Source organism: Diaphorina citri, unplaced genomic scaffold, assembly GCF_000475195.1.
Source record: "Diaphorina citri unplaced genomic scaffold, Diaci psyllid genome assembly version 1.1 scaffold1089, whole genome shotgun sequence".
In the NCBI taxonomy this organism is placed as follows: domain Eukaryota; kingdom Metazoa; phylum Arthropoda; class Insecta; order Hemiptera; family Psyllidae; genus Diaphorina; species Diaphorina citri.
The window spans coordinates 70,843-89,085 of record NW_007378518.1 but is presented as its reverse complement, the minus strand read 5'-3'; the positions used below and the strand labels follow the sequence as shown (position 1 = coordinate 89,085).

The following is an 18,243-nucleotide window of genomic DNA, read 5'->3' as shown; positions in this document are numbered from 1 at the left end:
TGCTAGGTCACGGGTTCGATTCCTGCCCGGGGTGTACTTTATCTTTCAAGAAGAGATAGCCTAAAAAGATTACCTCGAAGGCGTTGTAAGCCTTGGGCAGTTTCTCCAGCATGTCTTCTGCCAGCTTGTACACCACGGACTCTCTGGTTTCACCCCCTCCTCCTCCACCTTCCTTGGGTTGTACAGAGAGTATAGTGTCCAGGATACCCTTAGCTGTGTTGATCTGGTACCTAGGGTAGAGAAAAAGGAAAATCTGGTGTTGGGTTGTACCGATAGAAGGGTGTCCAGGATACCCTTAGCTGTGTTGGTACCTGGGGGGAAATTTTTCCAGCTAAACCGCTAAGTTTTAGAGGGGTTTAGCTCCATTCAAATCCCTCCGTTTTACGCTATATTGTTATCATTTGTGCAATAAATTTCACTCCAATTTTACCAAAAATTTTGTTGTTCTTACTTTGACGGGGATAGTTCAGATAGTTGCCAATCTGGATGCCAAACACACGCAACGTTGCTTAACTTCAGTGATTCATTGGGAACTAGTAGCAAAATGCTATTACTGTAGGTTAACAAATATACCTACACGTTCAATGTAGCTATGTACATCTAGAACTTACGTGATATCAGCGTTTGAGTGAAGACCAAACACTTCAGGAGTGTCTGTAGGTGGTAAGCCGTTGATGTAGTCCACATATGTCTGGAAAAAAAGTGTAGCAGTTTACAAGAAGATATTCCCTTCTCTTATAAGGCCAGCCACTCACTATCAGGTAGATCTGATCAGGTCCGCCTGTCATGGACGTGTTTCAGATAATGTCCATCGATTATAGTGCAGACGCTGCCTAAAATAATTTCAACATACCTGAAGATTTCGAGTGATGGGAACTTTGTAGCCTTTGTAGAACTCGAACCCGGGTCTCAGGAGTATATCGCAGAACCAAACCTGCCGAAACCACACGGTCAAACAAAACACAATAATTAATTACCTACTTAACAATAATTTGGACAATAAAAATTAAAGAATTAATGAAAAATTGTATGAACGCCCGGATAATATTTGAGTATGCAATGTGCTTTGTATGAGAATGCACGTAACCAAGCTAAAAGATACTCCTTCCTTTTACTTTACTCTCTCCTCTCTACTCCCTTTCTTTCTTTTTATAATTTTCTTTGTATTTTGTTCTAAAAATTTCCTTTCTCCTCTTTCTCTCTCTCTCACACACACACACACACACACACACACACACACACACACACACACACGCACACACACACACACTCTCTCTTACCTGTGTGAATGTGGTGAGAAGTCTCTTATCAAAGTCATCGGTAACTCGGCCGCCGTATTGAACTTCACCCAACATATAACACACAGTAGGCCATGAGATACCCTGTATAACAATCAAATAAATATAATAATAACTAGATTGACAGCCTAGTTAGATTTGAAAGTAGCTTTGTAAGTGCTAGAACGCTGGTTTGATTCCTACTCGGGGTGAACTATATCCTAAACGTACGTTCTCGGAGTAGAGCAGACTAGCGAACCCCTAACCAGCCTAGCTAGCTGGCAGTCCTAAGTGGATATACATGGCTTCAAAAGAACAAGCCAAAGGCCTCATGATAGGTGATTGTACATTGAAGTATGTAGTTCAGGACGAGATAGTAAACCTGGTTGCAGACCATCACACCCTCGGCTTTAGCTAAGGCAACGGCAAGCCACTCAGGTACCTGATAAGCACACACACTATCAGGTAGACCTGGAATGTATCATTGATCACCTCTGTGTCTATAAGGGCGTCCATAGCTTCACTACAGAACGGCAAAGAAAGGTGAATATTCTGCAGGAGAACCCAACCTCCATCTGCCATAGCTTCGGCTATCAGACGTCGCGCATGTAACTCCTGACCTTGGCCCATTGAGACAGATCGGAGCACTGAAAGGGTTAAATCAAGGATTATTTGCTAACCTGTCAAAATTTACCAATAACATGCATACCTGAAGTAATCCAATGGGGAACTGCTGATGCACCTCGGTGGTCATCCACAGGCGGAATGTATCATTGATCACCTCTGTGTCTATAAGGGCGTCCATAGCTTCACTACAGAACGGCAAAGAAAGGTGAATATTCTGCAGGAGTACCCAACCTCCATCTGCCATAGCTTCGGCTATCAGACGTCGAGCGTGCAGCTCCTGACCTTGGCCCATTGAGACGGACCGGAGCACTAAAAGGGTTAAATCAACGATCATTTGCTAACCTGTCAAAATCTAGCAATAACATGAAACACCGAAGATATGTGATTGGCAAATGAGAAAGCAACGAGAATGTCATCCCGATGGGAAAATATCATTTGATTGGCATTTTAATGGTCCCGACACTAAAAGTAAGTAAGTAAGGGTACTATATTAGCGAGGGCTTGGAAGGGCTAAAAATGAATTTCAATTGTGTGAAGCAAAGAGGTATATACTTGAATACTTGTCACAAATGTCGTTCCCCACTCAATAAACCTCGATCTGGCCAGCCTTATTGCATAGCTTGGAGGGTAGCACGTCTATCTTGTAAGGCCAGCCACTCACTCTCAGGTAGACCTGACTAGTACACCTGATCAGGTCTCACAGACGTGTACTTCACAGGTTTACCTGATAGTGAGTGGCTGGCCTAAGCGCTAGGTCCCCCGGGGCGCACTTTATCCCACATACAAATAAGGTTCGTTCTCGGAACGGCTAGCTTGCTCCTATCCCGTCTTCCTTTTCTCTTCGCTTTCAGGACGAAAACACCAGACTTACCTAATTCTTTGGCTTTAGCCAGGGCCGTGATCTGTGGGGAGGGATCTGAACCGATAGACAGGATACAGATAAGAGGGGAGCGGGGTTCTGATTCTGCCCATGTGGCTTCCAGATCCAGGATACAGGACTCTCCGTATTCCGGCCCTAGGGAGTCCATCACATAACGCCGCGCCTGGGTAACAATAGAATGACATTTACAAATGGGCTTGAAAGCAAAAAAAAAAAAGGATAGAATATACCCTAGGGTACACTGCTTGTTTGTGCCAGTTCCCAGTTACAGTACAATGGGGTTAAAAAAAAAAAAAAAAAAAAAAAAAAAAAAAAAAGAATAGAATATACCCTGATTATACTGAAGAAATGAGACTGAAAAGACCCTTTACTCCAGCAGTCTAAATAAGGTCTTCTGTATTTGGGACAAAATAATGATAAAATGACTCTTGAATGAGATGAAAAAAAAATGCCAGGACACCTATAGAGAGCAATACAATATAGCACAGCGAGTAGTATCAGGACTTCTCTACCAAAGAACAAGCACAAGTTCTCACGAGGGTTGATTGCAGTTTAGGACGAGCCGAGTAAACATGGCTAGAGATCCTAGATATCCTTTCTTTATTCTGCCGTCACCATTCGGCTACAGCTAAAGCCGCTACAACAACAGCAACAGGACATCTTTACCTGTGACAAGGTTCTGTCAGGACTCCAAGATCTAATGAGGAGTAGTTTGCGGAACACATCCAATGTCTTATGATAGCCGCAGGGAATATCGTCTTCCTCTGGTTTTTCCTTCTCGTACCATACACGCCATTCACGCTCGCTGTTCTTTATCTGGAAACATCCAGAGAGAGAGAGAGAAAAAGATTTTTTTCTTTTATTTAAAACAATTTTTACGTTAAAATACATTCATACTTTTGACCACTAAAAAGTCCCATCATCCTCAAAAATTCATCAGATTTTTTTTTATTTTTAGGAGGTTTGATATAGGGATCTGTAACAACAGATATCTCATCGTCCCGAAATCGAAAGCCAACTGTTCCAAGCACGAATCTTATCGGTATGGGAAAAAGTCCGAGCCGGGCGACAGTGGAACACGCGACCTAGAGGTTATAACTACCCTCCACAAGCCTGACTCAAAATTTAAAAAAGAATTGATGATTGATGCACAACCAGAAACGATACTATGGTTTTCCAGTCAAATTTACCTTGGTCAAAATGGAGGCAAACACTTTGAGTTTGGTTAGTTCCACCAAGTTGAGCCATGTGAAATCCAAAATCCATCGGAACGGCTTTGGAGTGACGGCATTCAAATCCAGCGAGGCTCCCCCTTGAAATATTCAATCGAAAGACCGGTTCATTTTTTTTTTTTTTTTTTTTAATCCAATGGTGGCGATCGAACCCGGGACCTTTTACATGGCAAGCAAGTGCGTTACCACTGGACTAACCTATGTACTTATACACAAAAAGCCCACTCCTGATGAGGCTTAGGTGAAGGGCAAACAGCTCTAGAGGATGGCGTCTACGAATCTATGTACCCATCTTGAGTTTTTGAATGTTTCTACAAAGGCCCCCATTTAGACTTACCCAATAGTTGATCCTCCAGTCCCAGCATAGTGACAGTAAAATCTATGATGGACGTCTTGGCCGATATTTCCGGAGAATAAGCAGGGTTAGGTAGTTTGGTTGTAATGTACAGCATGAAACCAGGCATCACGTCATTCTCTTTATCCCCCACCACTACCTGTACAACAGAATAGAATTAAATAGGGGAAATTAAGTCCTGTAGGAAATAGATTTTAAATAAAACGAAATTGAGAATTTGAGAAAGGAAAAATATTCCTTCATTTCTGCGAACATTTTTCAAAAATGATCAATGAAGGTTGGAGTAATTCGATCTATTTCATCCAGGATCTATAACTGAATTGTTCCCAGGAAGTATATGTTAGTTAGTAACTTACTACCATAGGCCGTTCTTCTTGGGAACGATTCAATTATTCCTATCATTATAGTACCTACCTACTTATCGTTTTTTTTTTTTTTTCAGGGAAATGGGTTGATTCCGTGATTTATTCCGTCAATGTTTTCGACAATTTTGTATGTATAATGTGTAGGTACAATTAAATATTAAATAGATTTGCTCTTACCTTCTCAATGGATCCAGACTTGATGAAATTCTTCTCGAGTACATTATCTATCACGGGATCTAGCTCTTCTCCTACATCCTCAATGAGTAGGGGACGTCCTAGCGATAGACTGTCTTCCAGATGAGTCCTGAAGTATTTGTGATTCAGAGACGTTATCTGAAAATAGAGTAGATCATTAGGCACCTTGTTACTCTTTGAATCTCGAACTTTCAAAAACTTCAAACCAAAAAAAAAAAAAAAAAACAAGCGGTAAGGTTTTTAGTGCCGGGGGTTTTACCCACCATTCGGTGACAAGCTAGCCGGCTACTCACATTGACCTCACCCAGCCTGAGTGGGCCGGAAAAGCCAGGAGCACGCGATTACCCAGATGGTCACCCATCCAGATATTATCCACACGCAACGTTGCTGAACTTTAGCGATCCACTAGGAACTGGTGCATACAACGTGCTATCGCCGATTGCTGAAATTAGGATTAATTCAATTTAAAATCCCACCTGTAGTTCATTACTGGATTCTTTGTTCTTGATCCACATCTTGCCCTGATTCTGAGGATCCACCAGGAGAGGATAGGAACTAGACTTGGTAACAATGAGAGCGTTCTGTACTGATAGCTCGTCGTTTGGTAACCCCTGGAGTGTCCATTCTGATACCTGGAGAAAACGAAGGCCGATTACACTATTAATATCGTCAAAACACACATTAAAAAAAAAAGTTGGAATCAGCTCCTTAAGAAAAAAATAAATAAATATATTTTTTTTTTTTTTCAAATTTAAATTCATTAACCTTACTTAGTAGTAGTACCAATCTAACTAAGTTGCCTGATTCATTCTTGATGACTAGCCCACAAAGCTGACCACATTTGGGCCACTTACCGTGGATGATTCGACCAGCATGTTGGTAATATTCAGACTCGTCGTGAACGGGATATGGTGGGTCTCCAAAATGTTGGACCACTGGGACACCAGATTGGCGCGGAATGACTGATTGTAGGGACCGCAATAGGAGAGAAACCCTGTGGCCAGAACCACGTCACCCACCAGTCTGAGAACAGGAAATACAAGTTACAAAACGGCGAATACAGATTGAAAAGAAGCAACCTCAGTGGTCACTTACCGTGGATGATTCGACCAGCATGTTGGTAATATTCAGACTCGTCGTGAACGGGATATGGTGGGTCTCCAAAATGTTGGACCACTGGGACACCAGATTGGCGCGGAATGACTGATTGTAGGGACCGCAATAGGAGAGAAACCCTGTGGCCAGAACCACGTCTCCCACCAGTCTGAGAACAGGAAATACAAGTTACAAAACGGCGAATACAGATTGAAAAGAAGCATCCTCAGTGGTAGACTTCGTATAAGCTCAACCCATCCTTTAAGGCTGTTTGCCCCTACACCTAAGCCTTAAAGTGGGATTTTTGTGTATGAATACCTCAGTGGGATAGTGACTTCCGGAGAAGGTGGTTCCAGTACAGGTCAAGTTTTCAAATTTGGATGTTTAATCAATCGAGAAACAACATTAGGACAAACATTTTTGTTTATCTTCTCCACTTCTTGTACTTACTTTGCTACAGGTAGGTATTTAGGTGCTCATTTTTGATCGATATTAATTTCTAAAACAAAATGAAAATTTGAAACGTATTCTTACATGAACCAAATATGAAGGTAATTAGGACATTTTTTCTTACCTGCCAAGTTGTTCCTTGAACTCCTTACTCTGTAGAGTCCATCGTATCTTCTCTCCCCCTAGTCCATTGATGAGTGCCTTGGCTGAGGTCATTTTCCTGGTTAAGAAATGTATCAATGGTTAGACTGAACCCGCGAATTAAAAGAGGGCACGTTTTGGGGCTTGCCTCAAAACCCACAAATTAATGTTGGTTTTTTTCCTGAAAAGAATGAACTTTTTTTCTCAAAAGGACTAATTTTTAACCAGCCTAGTTATGTAGCGTAGCTTAGACAGGTCGCGGTCGCGGCGAACTTTATCCAAAACAGGTGGGATTCGTTCTCGGAACGGCTGGCTTTCTCCTATCCTATTATTCTCTCTTCGATTTCTGGACAATAAGACCTTAGCAGTTACAGTTCCCTCTATCCAAACTCTTTGTCCTGAGTAGTACAGTTCATTTTATAAAAGCCAATGACAAAAAAAAAAAAAAAAAAAGAAAAAAAAAAAAAAAAAAAAAAAAAAAAAAAAAAAAAAAAAACATTCCAGTCTGGTTAGTTGGTTGGTCACGAGAACAATAGCTGGATTGCCAGCTGTACAGATACAAAATATGGCAAATTACCTATCTTAAAATATGGCAAATTACCTATTTGTCAAAATATGGCAAATTACCTATCTTAATTCTTCCTCGTCTTTTCCCCTGTTTAGACGGAGTCGGCGTTCTTCGTCAGTCTCTCAATCCGCCCTGGGGTGCTTGCTTTTGGGCTGACATTTAGTTTTGACTACAAAAAATTTACGAGTGGTATTTAGCAAGGGAAATTTCAAGCGGGTATCCTCCCTGTTTACAGACAGACCCGTGTGTTATTGAATTTGATAAAGTCTACTGAATTCAAGCACATTTTTACCTTTGATAAAGGTCATAAACTCTTCATGGCTGATAACGCCCTGATGACAATCTATCTTCATAGCCAACATGAGTGTGAACAGGGGTTTGTGTTGTTCGTACAGACTACGTAGAGTGAACTTCCACACCTCGTATGTAAGGTAGCGTAGAATATTGTTGATACGATCCTCCGTCACTGAGGTTTTCGTAGACCTGGAGGGGAGAGTAGGAAAGACATTTTAATTGTGTTAACCATAAATGCTTGTCACAAATTTCGTTCCCCGCTTATAAAATAAAATTATGAGTTGACTTGGACTCGAACCACCAACCTCCAGATTCAAAGTCCACTGCGCTAACTACTGCACTACTGAGGTTGATGCAGTGGAGGGGAGAGTAAGAGAATTATTGAAATGTGGTCTCTAAAGCCTGATGCATATGGTAGGCTTATTTTTAATGACATCTGTCGTTAACACCTAGTTGTACCCACCATTTGCCAAAAAACAACTCGCCCTCTCAAAGTAGCCGTCAGATTTCGCTTGACGCTAAACGCTTCTGGTGTTAACATCAGCGGACAAAGATAGTAAAAAAAGCGAGTTAATTACTTACTTGGTAATAGAACTGTTGAATATATTGAGGAACTGTTTGAGCGAGTTCTGATACATCACGTTCACATTGGACATCTCCACTATAAGGAAATACAGGATTGAGCCTCGTGCTGCAACCGCCCGGAACTCTTCTCGCGCTATCATGATCTTCTGGCGCGGAATGACTGATTGTAGGGACCGCAATAGGAGAGAAACCCTGTGGCCAGAACCACGTCTCCCACCAGTCTGAGAACAGGAAATACAAGTTACAAAACGGCGAATACAGATTGAAAAGAAGCATCCTCAGTGGTAGACTTCGTATAAGCTCAACCCATCCTTTAAGGCTGTTTGCCCCTACACCTAAGCCTTAAAGTGGGATTTTTGTGTATGAATACCTCAGTGGGATAGTGACTTCCGGAGAAGGTGGTTCCAGTACAGGTCAAGTTTTCAAATTTGGATGTTTAATCAATCGAGAAACAACATTAGGACAAACATTTTTGTTTATCTTCTCCACTTCTTGTACTCCTCAGTGGTAGACTTCGTATAAGCTCAACCCATCCTTTAAGGCTGTTTGCCCCTAGACCTAAGCCTTAAAGTGGGATTTTTGTGTATTTTTGTGTAACCTCAGTGGGATAGTGACTTCCGGAGAATGGTGGTTCAAGTACAGGTCAAGTTTTAAAATTTGGGTGTTTAATCAATCGAGAAACAACATTAGGACAAACATTTTTGTTTATCTTCTCCACTTCTTGTACGTACTTTGCTACAGGTAGGTATTTAGGTGCTCATTTTTGATCGATATTAATTTCTAAAACAAAATGAAAATTTGAAACGTATTCTTACATGAACCAAATATGAAGGTAATTAGGACATTTTTTCTTACCTGCCAAGTTGTTCCTTGAACTCCTTACTCTGTAGAGTCCATCGTATCTTCTCTCCCCCTAGTCCATTGATGAGTGCCTTGGCTGAAGTCATTTTCCTGGTTGAAAAATGTATCAATGGTTAGACTGAACCCGCGAATTAAAAGAGGGCACGTTTTGGGGCTTGCCTCAAAACCCATAAATTAATGTTGGTTTTTTTTTTCCTGAAAAGAATTAACTTTTTTTTCTGAAAAGGACTAATTTTTAACCAGCCTAGTTATGTAGCTTAGCTTAGACAGGTCGCGGTCGTGGCGAACTTTTTCCAAAACAGGTAGGATTCGTTCTCGGAACGGCTGGCTTTCTCCTAACCTATTATTCTCTCTTCGATTTCTGGACAATAAGACCTTAGCAGTTACAGTTCCCTCTATCCAAACTCTTTTTCCTGAGTAGTACAGTTCATTTTATAAAAGCCAATGAAAAGGAAATTTAACTGGAACGAAATCCCATATAAATCAGCTGATCAGAACATTTTGGTGGAATATATTGCTGAAAACAAACCATGTACCTAATGCAAACATTGGCGGCATCGGTCAGACGTTGTTTCTCAGACACGGCATTATCATACTGTGCCTTGACTTCATTAAGAGCCGCCTCGCGTTCTGCTAGCTCTTTCTCGGCCTTGGCTAGATCATCCATGGCTATCTTGAGACGGGCCTCTTGCTTGGCGAGATTAGCCTAGGATGAGAAAACAATAGAATAGGAAAGTAATCTCCTGGGCCGAGTGGATGTCATATTAGGCTCAAACACTGAAGGTCCCGGGTTCAATTCCCGGCGGAGCCGAAATTTGTGAGCAGTGGTGGCATTACCAGTGTAAAAAGAAAGTAATATTATTAAAATATGGAAATTGATTGCATATCAAGAAGGATGTAGAACTCATGGGAATCAATCCGGAAGAATGTAAGCAAGCGGCTCTACCACTATAAGGAAATACAGGATTGAGCCTCGTGCTGCAACCGCCCGGAACTCTTCTCGCGCTATCATGATCTTCGCGGCTCTAGAGAGAGGAGAATGGGCAGCTGCTGTGACACAGGCATATGGTCGTTAAGGCCGCAGCCAAGGATAAGTAAGTAAGTAAGATTGCATATCACGTACAAAAGTTGTAAATATACTCTGCCTCAAAAGTGTAAGTGTAAGTTAACCACTAAGTAGGCTAGGTTAACGTCGGAGGTGGAGGCGTTCTCTACCACCCAACACTTAGCGCTCCGTTACCAGTATTATGTCGTCAAATTCTTAAATAAATGAGATAAATCGGATCAAACAAACGCCACCGAGGCAGGTTGAATGGGACCTCCCACTTTCTTACTTTGGGGGCACGGAGGGGGGGGAGAGAGAAAATAGAATAGAATACACCTTGTTTACCCTGCTGGAATAGGACTGAAAAGTCCCTTATTGAGCTTCATTTAGATTTTTAGACTGTCATATTAGAACAGAATGTCACACAATCACATTATGGTAAAAGAGATAAAATGACTCCACAATGCTCTCGAAAATTGAGAGCCTTTTAACCTACTGGGAATATTTGATAGAGAACTGTAACAGAATAGCTCTTATCGTCCTAAAAACAAAATGAGAAGAAGGGAGACAGGATAGGAGAAAGCCAGTCGTTCCGAGAACGAAGAACCTTATTTAAAGTTCGCAGCGTGTGGAAATCGAACCCACGACCAAGCGTTTGCGAGGCAGACGCGCTACCATCAAGCTAACTAGCCGGGCTTGGATGTATTAAAAGGGATGTTACGAACCTGAGTAATATTCTGATAGGTTCTCTTCAAACTAGCGCGAATTCCTTGAGGAGGTTCATTGGTAAACTTGATGGCCATCTGAAAACAAAAGAAGAAATCAGGATTCAGTATAATATCTTTTCCTACTTGGTAACCGGGAATGCGCGCGATCGAGTCCCAAGGAAGGCATTTTATTTAACTATTCATAATTTTAAGAATTTGGCAGTTTGAACAGCACAATTTTCTATTGAATATTTTGTAGGACACACCAAGAAAAGAGGGTTGAATGTTAGAAATAGCTCTGAGCAATGATTTCCCCCTTAATGGTTGCCTTCCACTCAAGAGTCTATTATTATTATTGTTATTATTAATAACTTCTTGTGCACATTGAATAAATTATAAGATTATAACCAATAAAGTCTAAAAGTCTAAACACATTATAATGGACGAATAGTAGAGACCATGTGTATGGCAGATACAAAAAGATATTTTCTCTTTAATCTGCCATCACCATTCGGCGAAAGCTAAAGCCGCTACAACAACAATAACCAACGTAGTTTTTCCCCTACAACTATCTGAAAATGGCTACTTGGTCTGTGGCGTATTTCTCTAGTAGCGCGGTCAAACTTTCTTGACTTGGCGGGGCGGAGCGTTACCGCGCTCCTTAATGAAAATTTATTTCGACCCTGCCAGGAACCAAACCCAGGTCTCCTACGTACAAGACGAATGCAGTTACCAGTTACCACTACGCCATAAAAGATGACTACACATTCCATTTTACTATTCCATACAAAATCTATTTTATTATTACCTGTGAGGATGTTAGTCTATGCAGCAGATTACTCTCCAGCTCTTTCATACTACGTTGATTTTTCATCACGGACTCAAACAGACTGACGCGTTCCGCTTCTAAATCTGACTTTTCCATGAGAATGACACGACCTGAAAAAAAAAGGAAAGTAAAAAGAGGAGAGTGTAATGGTTAGCGCAGTGGAGATGAGGGAGCACCGCCGTTTTTGTTTCGTAGCAATGAAACAACTGTTACATTGGACTCTTATGGTCTGTGTCGTAGCCTACCCATCCCATAGTATGTCCCTCATCAGATGGGCAATAAGAGACACATTTCTATTTAGTTTCTGGGTTATCATGAATCATGAGAACACCAGAAAGGCATACTACGGGATGGGCATGCTACGACACAGGCCACAAGCGTCTAATGTAGCAGTTGTTCCATTGCTACGAAATAAAAACGGCGCGGCGGTGGAACACTCATCTTTTTTTTAACTTATCCGTGTCCGATATTTCTCCTGTATGAACATCATATTGTTTTCTTAAAGAATTCCTCCCGCTATTTTACCTTGAGTGGTAGCACCTCCTTGTTGACGCTGTGGAAGAAAGCCATCGCCTTGGTCCAAGACAGAAGCCCTGCCACATCGCCACAGACTCGCTTGGCAGTGTCCATGTTGTAGTCCTCCATTTTGAAGTAGGGAGTGAGCAGATCTACCATCTCGTTGTTGATTACGTCCTTGGGGTAGTTTTGCAGCTGCAGGAGGAACGTGGTACTCGCCATCATCTGTCAATAGAGAGATCGCGGGTTTGAATACAATCGATGGAACATAAAATTAATCAAGTTCTGAACCGAGAAAAGGATTTACAGCTTCACTCTACCTTAAGCTAAGTAACTTTCCAACTTTGGAAAATTTTCATATTGGATAACATTAGAAGCCATACTTTGAACTTTAACCTCGAATAACTTAATCCACTCAAGGTGATTTTTTCTCAAAATATATATAAATTTGAAACTATAGTTAAATCAAAAGAATTTAAAATTATTGCGCCCCAGGCGATTATTCTGTACCTTGAGTGACTCAGCCCAAGAGGGTTTGGGACAGGGTGCAGCGGCATCCGGAAATACAGGGTGCAATTTACGTTGAAACAAAATGAGGACGCAATCCATGATTCTCATGATCAAATGAGGAGGTCTGCCCAGCTTGCGTACCGTGGCTGAAAATGAGTAGATAAAACCGATCAATTTTATGTTTATCTTACTATGTCCTCGCATTTGATAAATAAGAAGAAAAGTGATCAAGAGTAGGTATGTAGAATCATAGCAGAGCGGACTACTAGCCCATAATTTAAGATTAAAAATCTTTTACATCAAAAGGGGGTTTTTTTAACATCTCAGTGATGTAGAGCGTTGCCTATTTCCCGTATCACTTTTGAACTTTTGTACAGTTGTTCTCAACTTTAACTCCTTGTTTCTCGAAAAGTACCTACTAAATGACGGTTAGCACTCAATCAGGTAAGAAAGAGGGTAAAGAATTAAAGATACAGATATTACCGATAAACAGACTTACCAATATGTGCCGGTTTGATAGTATTAAGAGCGGCCGCAGCCTCCTCTAAGGCCGGTTTGGCCGCTTCCAGTTTAAGTTCGGCCTTATTTTTCTCCTTGGCAATGGAGGCCACTAGAGCTTCGGCCTTCTCCTTAACTTTCATCACTTGGTTCTTGTATATCTCGGCCTGCATTGCCCGCTCTGTTACTTCTGTTAGAACCTGATGGACAAAGGTTATTGATTTTTTATAACCAACTGATGGACAAAGGTAATTATTTTTTTTATTGAAGTTTAGTAAGCTTGGAAGGGTAGCGCGCCTGGTTTGCAAGCGCTAGGTCGTGGGGTAAATTCCCAAGGCGAATACTAAACAGATAAAATTCGTTCTCAGAACCGCTGGATTTCTCCTATCCTGTCCTCTTTCTGATCTCAATTTCGGGACAACAAGACCTCCGTTGTTACAGCTCCCTCTTTTAAACCTCCTAAAAAAAATCTGATGAATTTTGGGACGGTATGACCTCCGTTGTGTTGTTAGGTTTCTTCCATTAAACATTTTTTTTTCTCTCCTTTAAAAAAGGGTTTGTTTTCCCCGGACTAGAAATATTATTCTGTAGCAAACTATTCATTATGTTTCACTCACCGACTCTGCTTTCTGCGAGGCTACAGCTAGTTCCTGTTCCATCACAGCCAGATCTTTCTTCAACTCCTCCACTGACTGACTTGCCTCTTCCAGCTTAGCCAGACCTATCCATAACACAGGAAAATAAAGACATTTTATGATTTTCTCGCCTTCATAGGTCGGCTACCCCTAAAGATTCAGATTTGAAATGTTTAAATTACCTGTATCCATTCTCAGTGCTCCCTCTCCTAGTTCTCTCTGCTTAGCCTGGTATATGGTCTTGTATCCACCGATGAAATTCAAATAGGACTTGGGCGTCACATGAGTAGCACGACGGTACCTGAAGAATATGATTAACTCTTTAGTGGATGGTGGACATTTAGTGGATGATAAGGTTACCATCCACTAAATGTGCAGAGACACACTTTGGTATCAATTTTAATATCATTTAACTTTAATGTCTTACGGTCCGGACCAAAGCTGAGTTCAATTGGTTTAACTCTCACTCTCGCATTGTTTTTCTTAGCCTTTAATAGGGTTGGCGTTTCTGATCAGTCCCTTCCAGGCAGCTCTAATGTGTACCTAACTCATGTTTTGATCCATTTGGTTAAGCTACTTGACTGACTGAAAAATCCGGGGTTAATAAATTAGATTGTTTAATCCTAGAATTAAACCAAGTTTAAACATTGACGTTTATAGTAAAGGATAAATCTCACCTCTGGAAGTATTCCTGTGACGTATGAGACACAATGTCCTGTATGGAACCCAGCGCTGTGACTAGCTCCCCTTTCACTTCCGGCGTACACTCTATCTCATAGTCAGCGAGGAAATGTTTGGCCACCAGGACCAGAGCGTCCTTGGGCCAGGGCTGGAACCAGTCTATGGTGCAGCCGGAAATCAGGGCCGGGAAGCGAAGGGCACGATTCCGGAACTTTTCACCCACCTAGAGGGGATTGAGATAGAAAGAATAATGATTTGGCAAAACTAAAGGCAAAGGGTTTCGGTATTTCCCTCGGATTTTTTTTGCAACTGTGAAGTGTCCAGATATAGTCGACCAGTCATCAATTGACAAGTCCACACTGTCTCGACAACATACCTTTACCCCATCGATCGACGGCCGGTCGACTATATTTGTAAATACCTCAAGAACGGAGATCTTGTCGTCCCAAAATCGAAGAGAGAAGGGGTTTTCGAGATGGGATAAAAACAACCGTCATGAGAACAAACATTATCTGTTCTCGATAAAGATTGCGCCAGGCAGGAATCGAACCCGCGGCCTAGCGCTGGAAAAAAAACTACTCACCGGAGAAAAGCAGAAAGCCACATGTAAATTCTGACACGTCCTGTAGAGGAAATACTCCATGAGTAGTTCATGTGTTAGAGTTCGCTTTGGGTTTTCTCGCTTCATGATGGGCGTCAGCTCAGATATGATCTCCTGCTGTTCATCCTTGGTGAAGAGGTTGGAAATGACACCTGTGTGTGGAGGAGGAGGGGACAGAACGACAGAGAGAGGAAGAAGAGAAATAGAGTTAGAGAGAGAAAAAGAAACAGATACAGAGCAAAAGGTGAAAATAGAGAAACGGCCGTAAGATAGCAAAAAATAAATACTGCAAAAATTTTGAGACGGAAATTTTGAGCAAAGGTAACCATAATTTAGGTATCATCTAATTACCTAACAGTGGAAGCTACCACCTCCCCCGAGAATCTACGCTAGCATTTTATTATATTTTCAACCCTCTTTATAGTAAAAAAAAACTTCGCTTGAGAAAAAGACCCTTACTAATATCAATGGTGACGGTAACTAAAGAAAGAATAACATAAGAAAAAATAAAGCAAAAGTGAAAGCAATAGACAGTTATAGATTGTAGAAAGTGACAGAGAACAAGAAGAAGAAAGCGTAGAGAGAGAAAGAATTCAACAATTATTAAAAATGTAAAAAAAAAAAAATGACCTGGAAATCTACGTTTGTGATTGAGCGGGAAAAATCAATCTTTAGCCAGGTAGGCTTAGCCTGGAGGGTACCACGCCTGTATTGTAAGTGCTAGCTCGCGGGTTCAATTCCCACCCGGGGCCAACTTTATTCGAAACAGATAACATTCGTTCTCGGAACTCCTGGCTTCTCTCTATATTATCCTCTCTTCGAATTCAGGAAGATAAGACCTCCGTTGTTACAGTTCCCTCTATCATACTCAATATTCGGGTCTAAACACAAGATAGCAAAAAATAAATACTGCAAAAATTTTGAGACGGAAATTTTGAGCAAAGGTAACCATAATTTAGGTATCATCTAATTACCTAACAGTGGAAGCTACCACCTCCCCCGAGAATCTACGCTAGCATTTTATTATATTTTCAACCCTCTTTATAGTAAAAAAAAACTTCGCTTGAGAAAAAGACCCTTACTAATATCAATGGTGACGGTAACTAAAGAAAGAATAACATAAGAAAAAATAAAGCAAAAGTGAAAGCAATAGACAGTTATAGATTGTAGAAAGTGACAGAGAACAAGAAGAAGAAAGCGTAGAGAGAGAAAGAATTCAACAATTATTAAAAATGTAAAAAAAAAAAAATGACCTGGAAATCTACGTTTGTGATTGAGCGGGAAAAATCAATCTTTAGCCAGGTAGGCTTAGCCTGGAGGGTACCACGCCTGTATTGTAAGTGCTAGCTCGCGGGTTCAATTCCCACCCGGGGCCAACTTTATTCGAAACAGATAACATTCGTTCTCGGAACTCCTGGCTTCTCTCTATATTATCCTCTCTTCGAATTCAGGAAGATAAGACCTCCGTTGTTACAGTTCCCTCTATCATACTCAATATTCGGGTCTAAACACATACACCCATATTTATGAACAAAATGCTGGCTCTTAAGTTCATGCTAAGCATAGTCTCAAGGCATTTGATTGGTCAATTTTGACTTGAGACTGATCTAAGAACGATCATTCTTGTTCGTAAATACGAGTGATAGTTTCTTACCTGAAGAAAGGATATTGTTCAAATACTCGAGGAATCCTTCCTCCTTGATATCCAGATCTGTAAATATAAACGTCGTGCCCTTGCCCTGAACGCCACAACTTCGATATAGGAGCTTGATGTCTTCCAGGAAATTGGCAACGTTGTAGGACCTGGGTAATTAAAAACAGATAAAGTATTTTAATTCATTTATTTACTGCCCTAAATACCAAGCTTGTGTGGATTTTTTTAATGTCCTTTAGGTAGTACTTGCATTGCTTAGGAATGGTTGTGTTTATTGATGATATTAATTTGCCCGAGATAAATGAATGGGGAGATCAGGTAAGTTGTTCCCTTCGACATAACAGAAAAGCTAGAAGATTCTTGTCCCTCGGAACTCGGAAAGTCATCCGCCTGTAGCGTTAACCTCCTTCAAAAAGATGAGTGTTTCACCACAGTTTTTATTTCGTAGCAGAGAAACAACTGCTTACGAATGCTTTAGACTCATGTGGTCTGCGTAACATGCCTAGCCCGCAGTATGTCCGTCATCAGATGGGCTATAAGAGGCACAATATTTCACATTTGGGAAGTAACCCGTTGTTTTGCAATCGAAAATAAAGGCGTTACCACTGGGCTAACCGTGTCCCACCTATTTGTTGGCCGGATGTTTAACCCTCTGGTTAATTTAACCATCGGAATAGAAATAGATTTAAGTTCTTGGTGAAAGTGGAGAAAATTGGTGCTTTCAGGTAACCAATGAGATTGTTCGTCAGACTATGAACATGAAGGGGTTTTATAGTTTGGAAAAGCCAGGCGAGTTTACCACGCTCATAGATGTGCAGTTTGTAGCTGCTATGGCACAACCAGGTAAGCCACCCTGTAAATGGTAAATTCAATTAAAAATTCCTTTTCCAAAGGATCACTTGGGACCCTGTAACTGATGATTTGGTTATTAAAATTTCAAAAGTCAGTTGGGTTCTATAAGAAAGGCCAGATGTTAGATAGGATTGATTGGGGTTGAACCCAAGCTCTCCTGATTACCAGCCACTGCACAACTGAGGGACAACTGAGGTACTTACTTACTTTCCGCGTCCGAAAAAACCAATGTCAACGTCAAGTATGGCGCCAGTGTGTTGCAGTCTTGATTGCGGTTTCATTGGCTGCTATGAGATCTTATTGTGTATAGGGTGTCTCAAGATCAGGACAGACCAGTAAGTGGTCCATATCTTGTAAAGCCCCACATAAGCATGTGTCTCCCTCTGATATATTTCATTTCTTCAGGTTATTTAGGTGTGTCCAAACATAGTCGATAGGCCGTCAATCGACGAGCTCAATCTATGTTATCAAGGCAGTGTGGACGGTTCAGTCGACATCGATCGACGGCCGGTGAACTATGTGTGGACACACCTTTAGGTGAATTGTTTCGTTTTTCTCTCGCTAGGTGGCGGTCGTAACGACATTCCGTCCCGTTTGAAGCGTCAGTTCTGCATTTTCAACTGCGTCCTCCCGTCTGACAAGGCGATAGATAACATATTCAGTGTCATAGGAGAGGGCCATTATAACGCCAAGCGAGGTTTTCCCATAGAAGTGAGAAACCTGGTCAAACAACTTATACCCTTGACTCGACTCCTGTGGAAATCTACTCGGGTAAATAACTTTTTGAAAT

The 18,243-nt window shown here is 41.2% G+C and overlaps 1 protein-coding gene across 1 annotated transcript in view; it reads right to left on the bottom strand.

The window, feature by feature from the left end:
• LOC103514143 (dynein heavy chain 5, axonemal) overlaps positions 1–18,243 on the bottom strand; it is a 65,363-nt gene that overhangs the window by 6,996 nt on the left and 40,124 nt on the right. The window contains exons 41-63 of the mRNA XM_026827186.1: positions 16,602–16,750; positions 14,930–15,099; positions 14,343–14,569; positions 13,848–13,966; positions 13,648–13,751; positions 13,032–13,230; positions 12,533–12,678; positions 12,032–12,247; positions 9,462–9,631; positions 8,920–9,015; positions 6,027–6,195; positions 5,408–5,563; positions 4,914–5,069; positions 4,354–4,510; positions 3,975–4,096; positions 3,451–3,600; positions 2,776–2,947; positions 1,983–2,213; positions 1,749–1,924; positions 1,281–1,382; positions 854–934; positions 612–691; positions 11–230 (exon numbers count right to left, since the gene is read on the bottom strand). Of these exons, the coding sequence (XP_026682987.1) occupies positions 11–230; positions 612–691; positions 854–934; positions 1,281–1,382; positions 1,749–1,924; positions 1,983–2,213; positions 2,776–2,947; positions 3,451–3,600; positions 3,975–4,096; positions 4,354–4,510; positions 4,914–5,069; positions 5,408–5,563; positions 6,027–6,195; positions 8,920–9,015; positions 9,462–9,631; positions 12,032–12,247; positions 12,533–12,678; positions 13,032–13,230; positions 13,648–13,751; positions 13,848–13,966; positions 14,343–14,569; positions 14,930–15,099; positions 16,602–16,750 (3,568 nt within the window). The remainder of the gene's footprint in view (positions 1–10; positions 231–611; positions 692–853; positions 935–1,280; positions 1,383–1,748; positions 1,925–1,982; positions 2,214–2,775; positions 2,948–3,450; positions 3,601–3,974; positions 4,097–4,353; positions 4,511–4,913; positions 5,070–5,407; positions 5,564–6,026; positions 6,196–8,919; positions 9,016–9,461; positions 9,632–12,031; positions 12,248–12,532; positions 12,679–13,031; positions 13,231–13,647; positions 13,752–13,847; positions 13,967–14,342; positions 14,570–14,929; positions 15,100–16,601; positions 16,751–18,243) is intronic.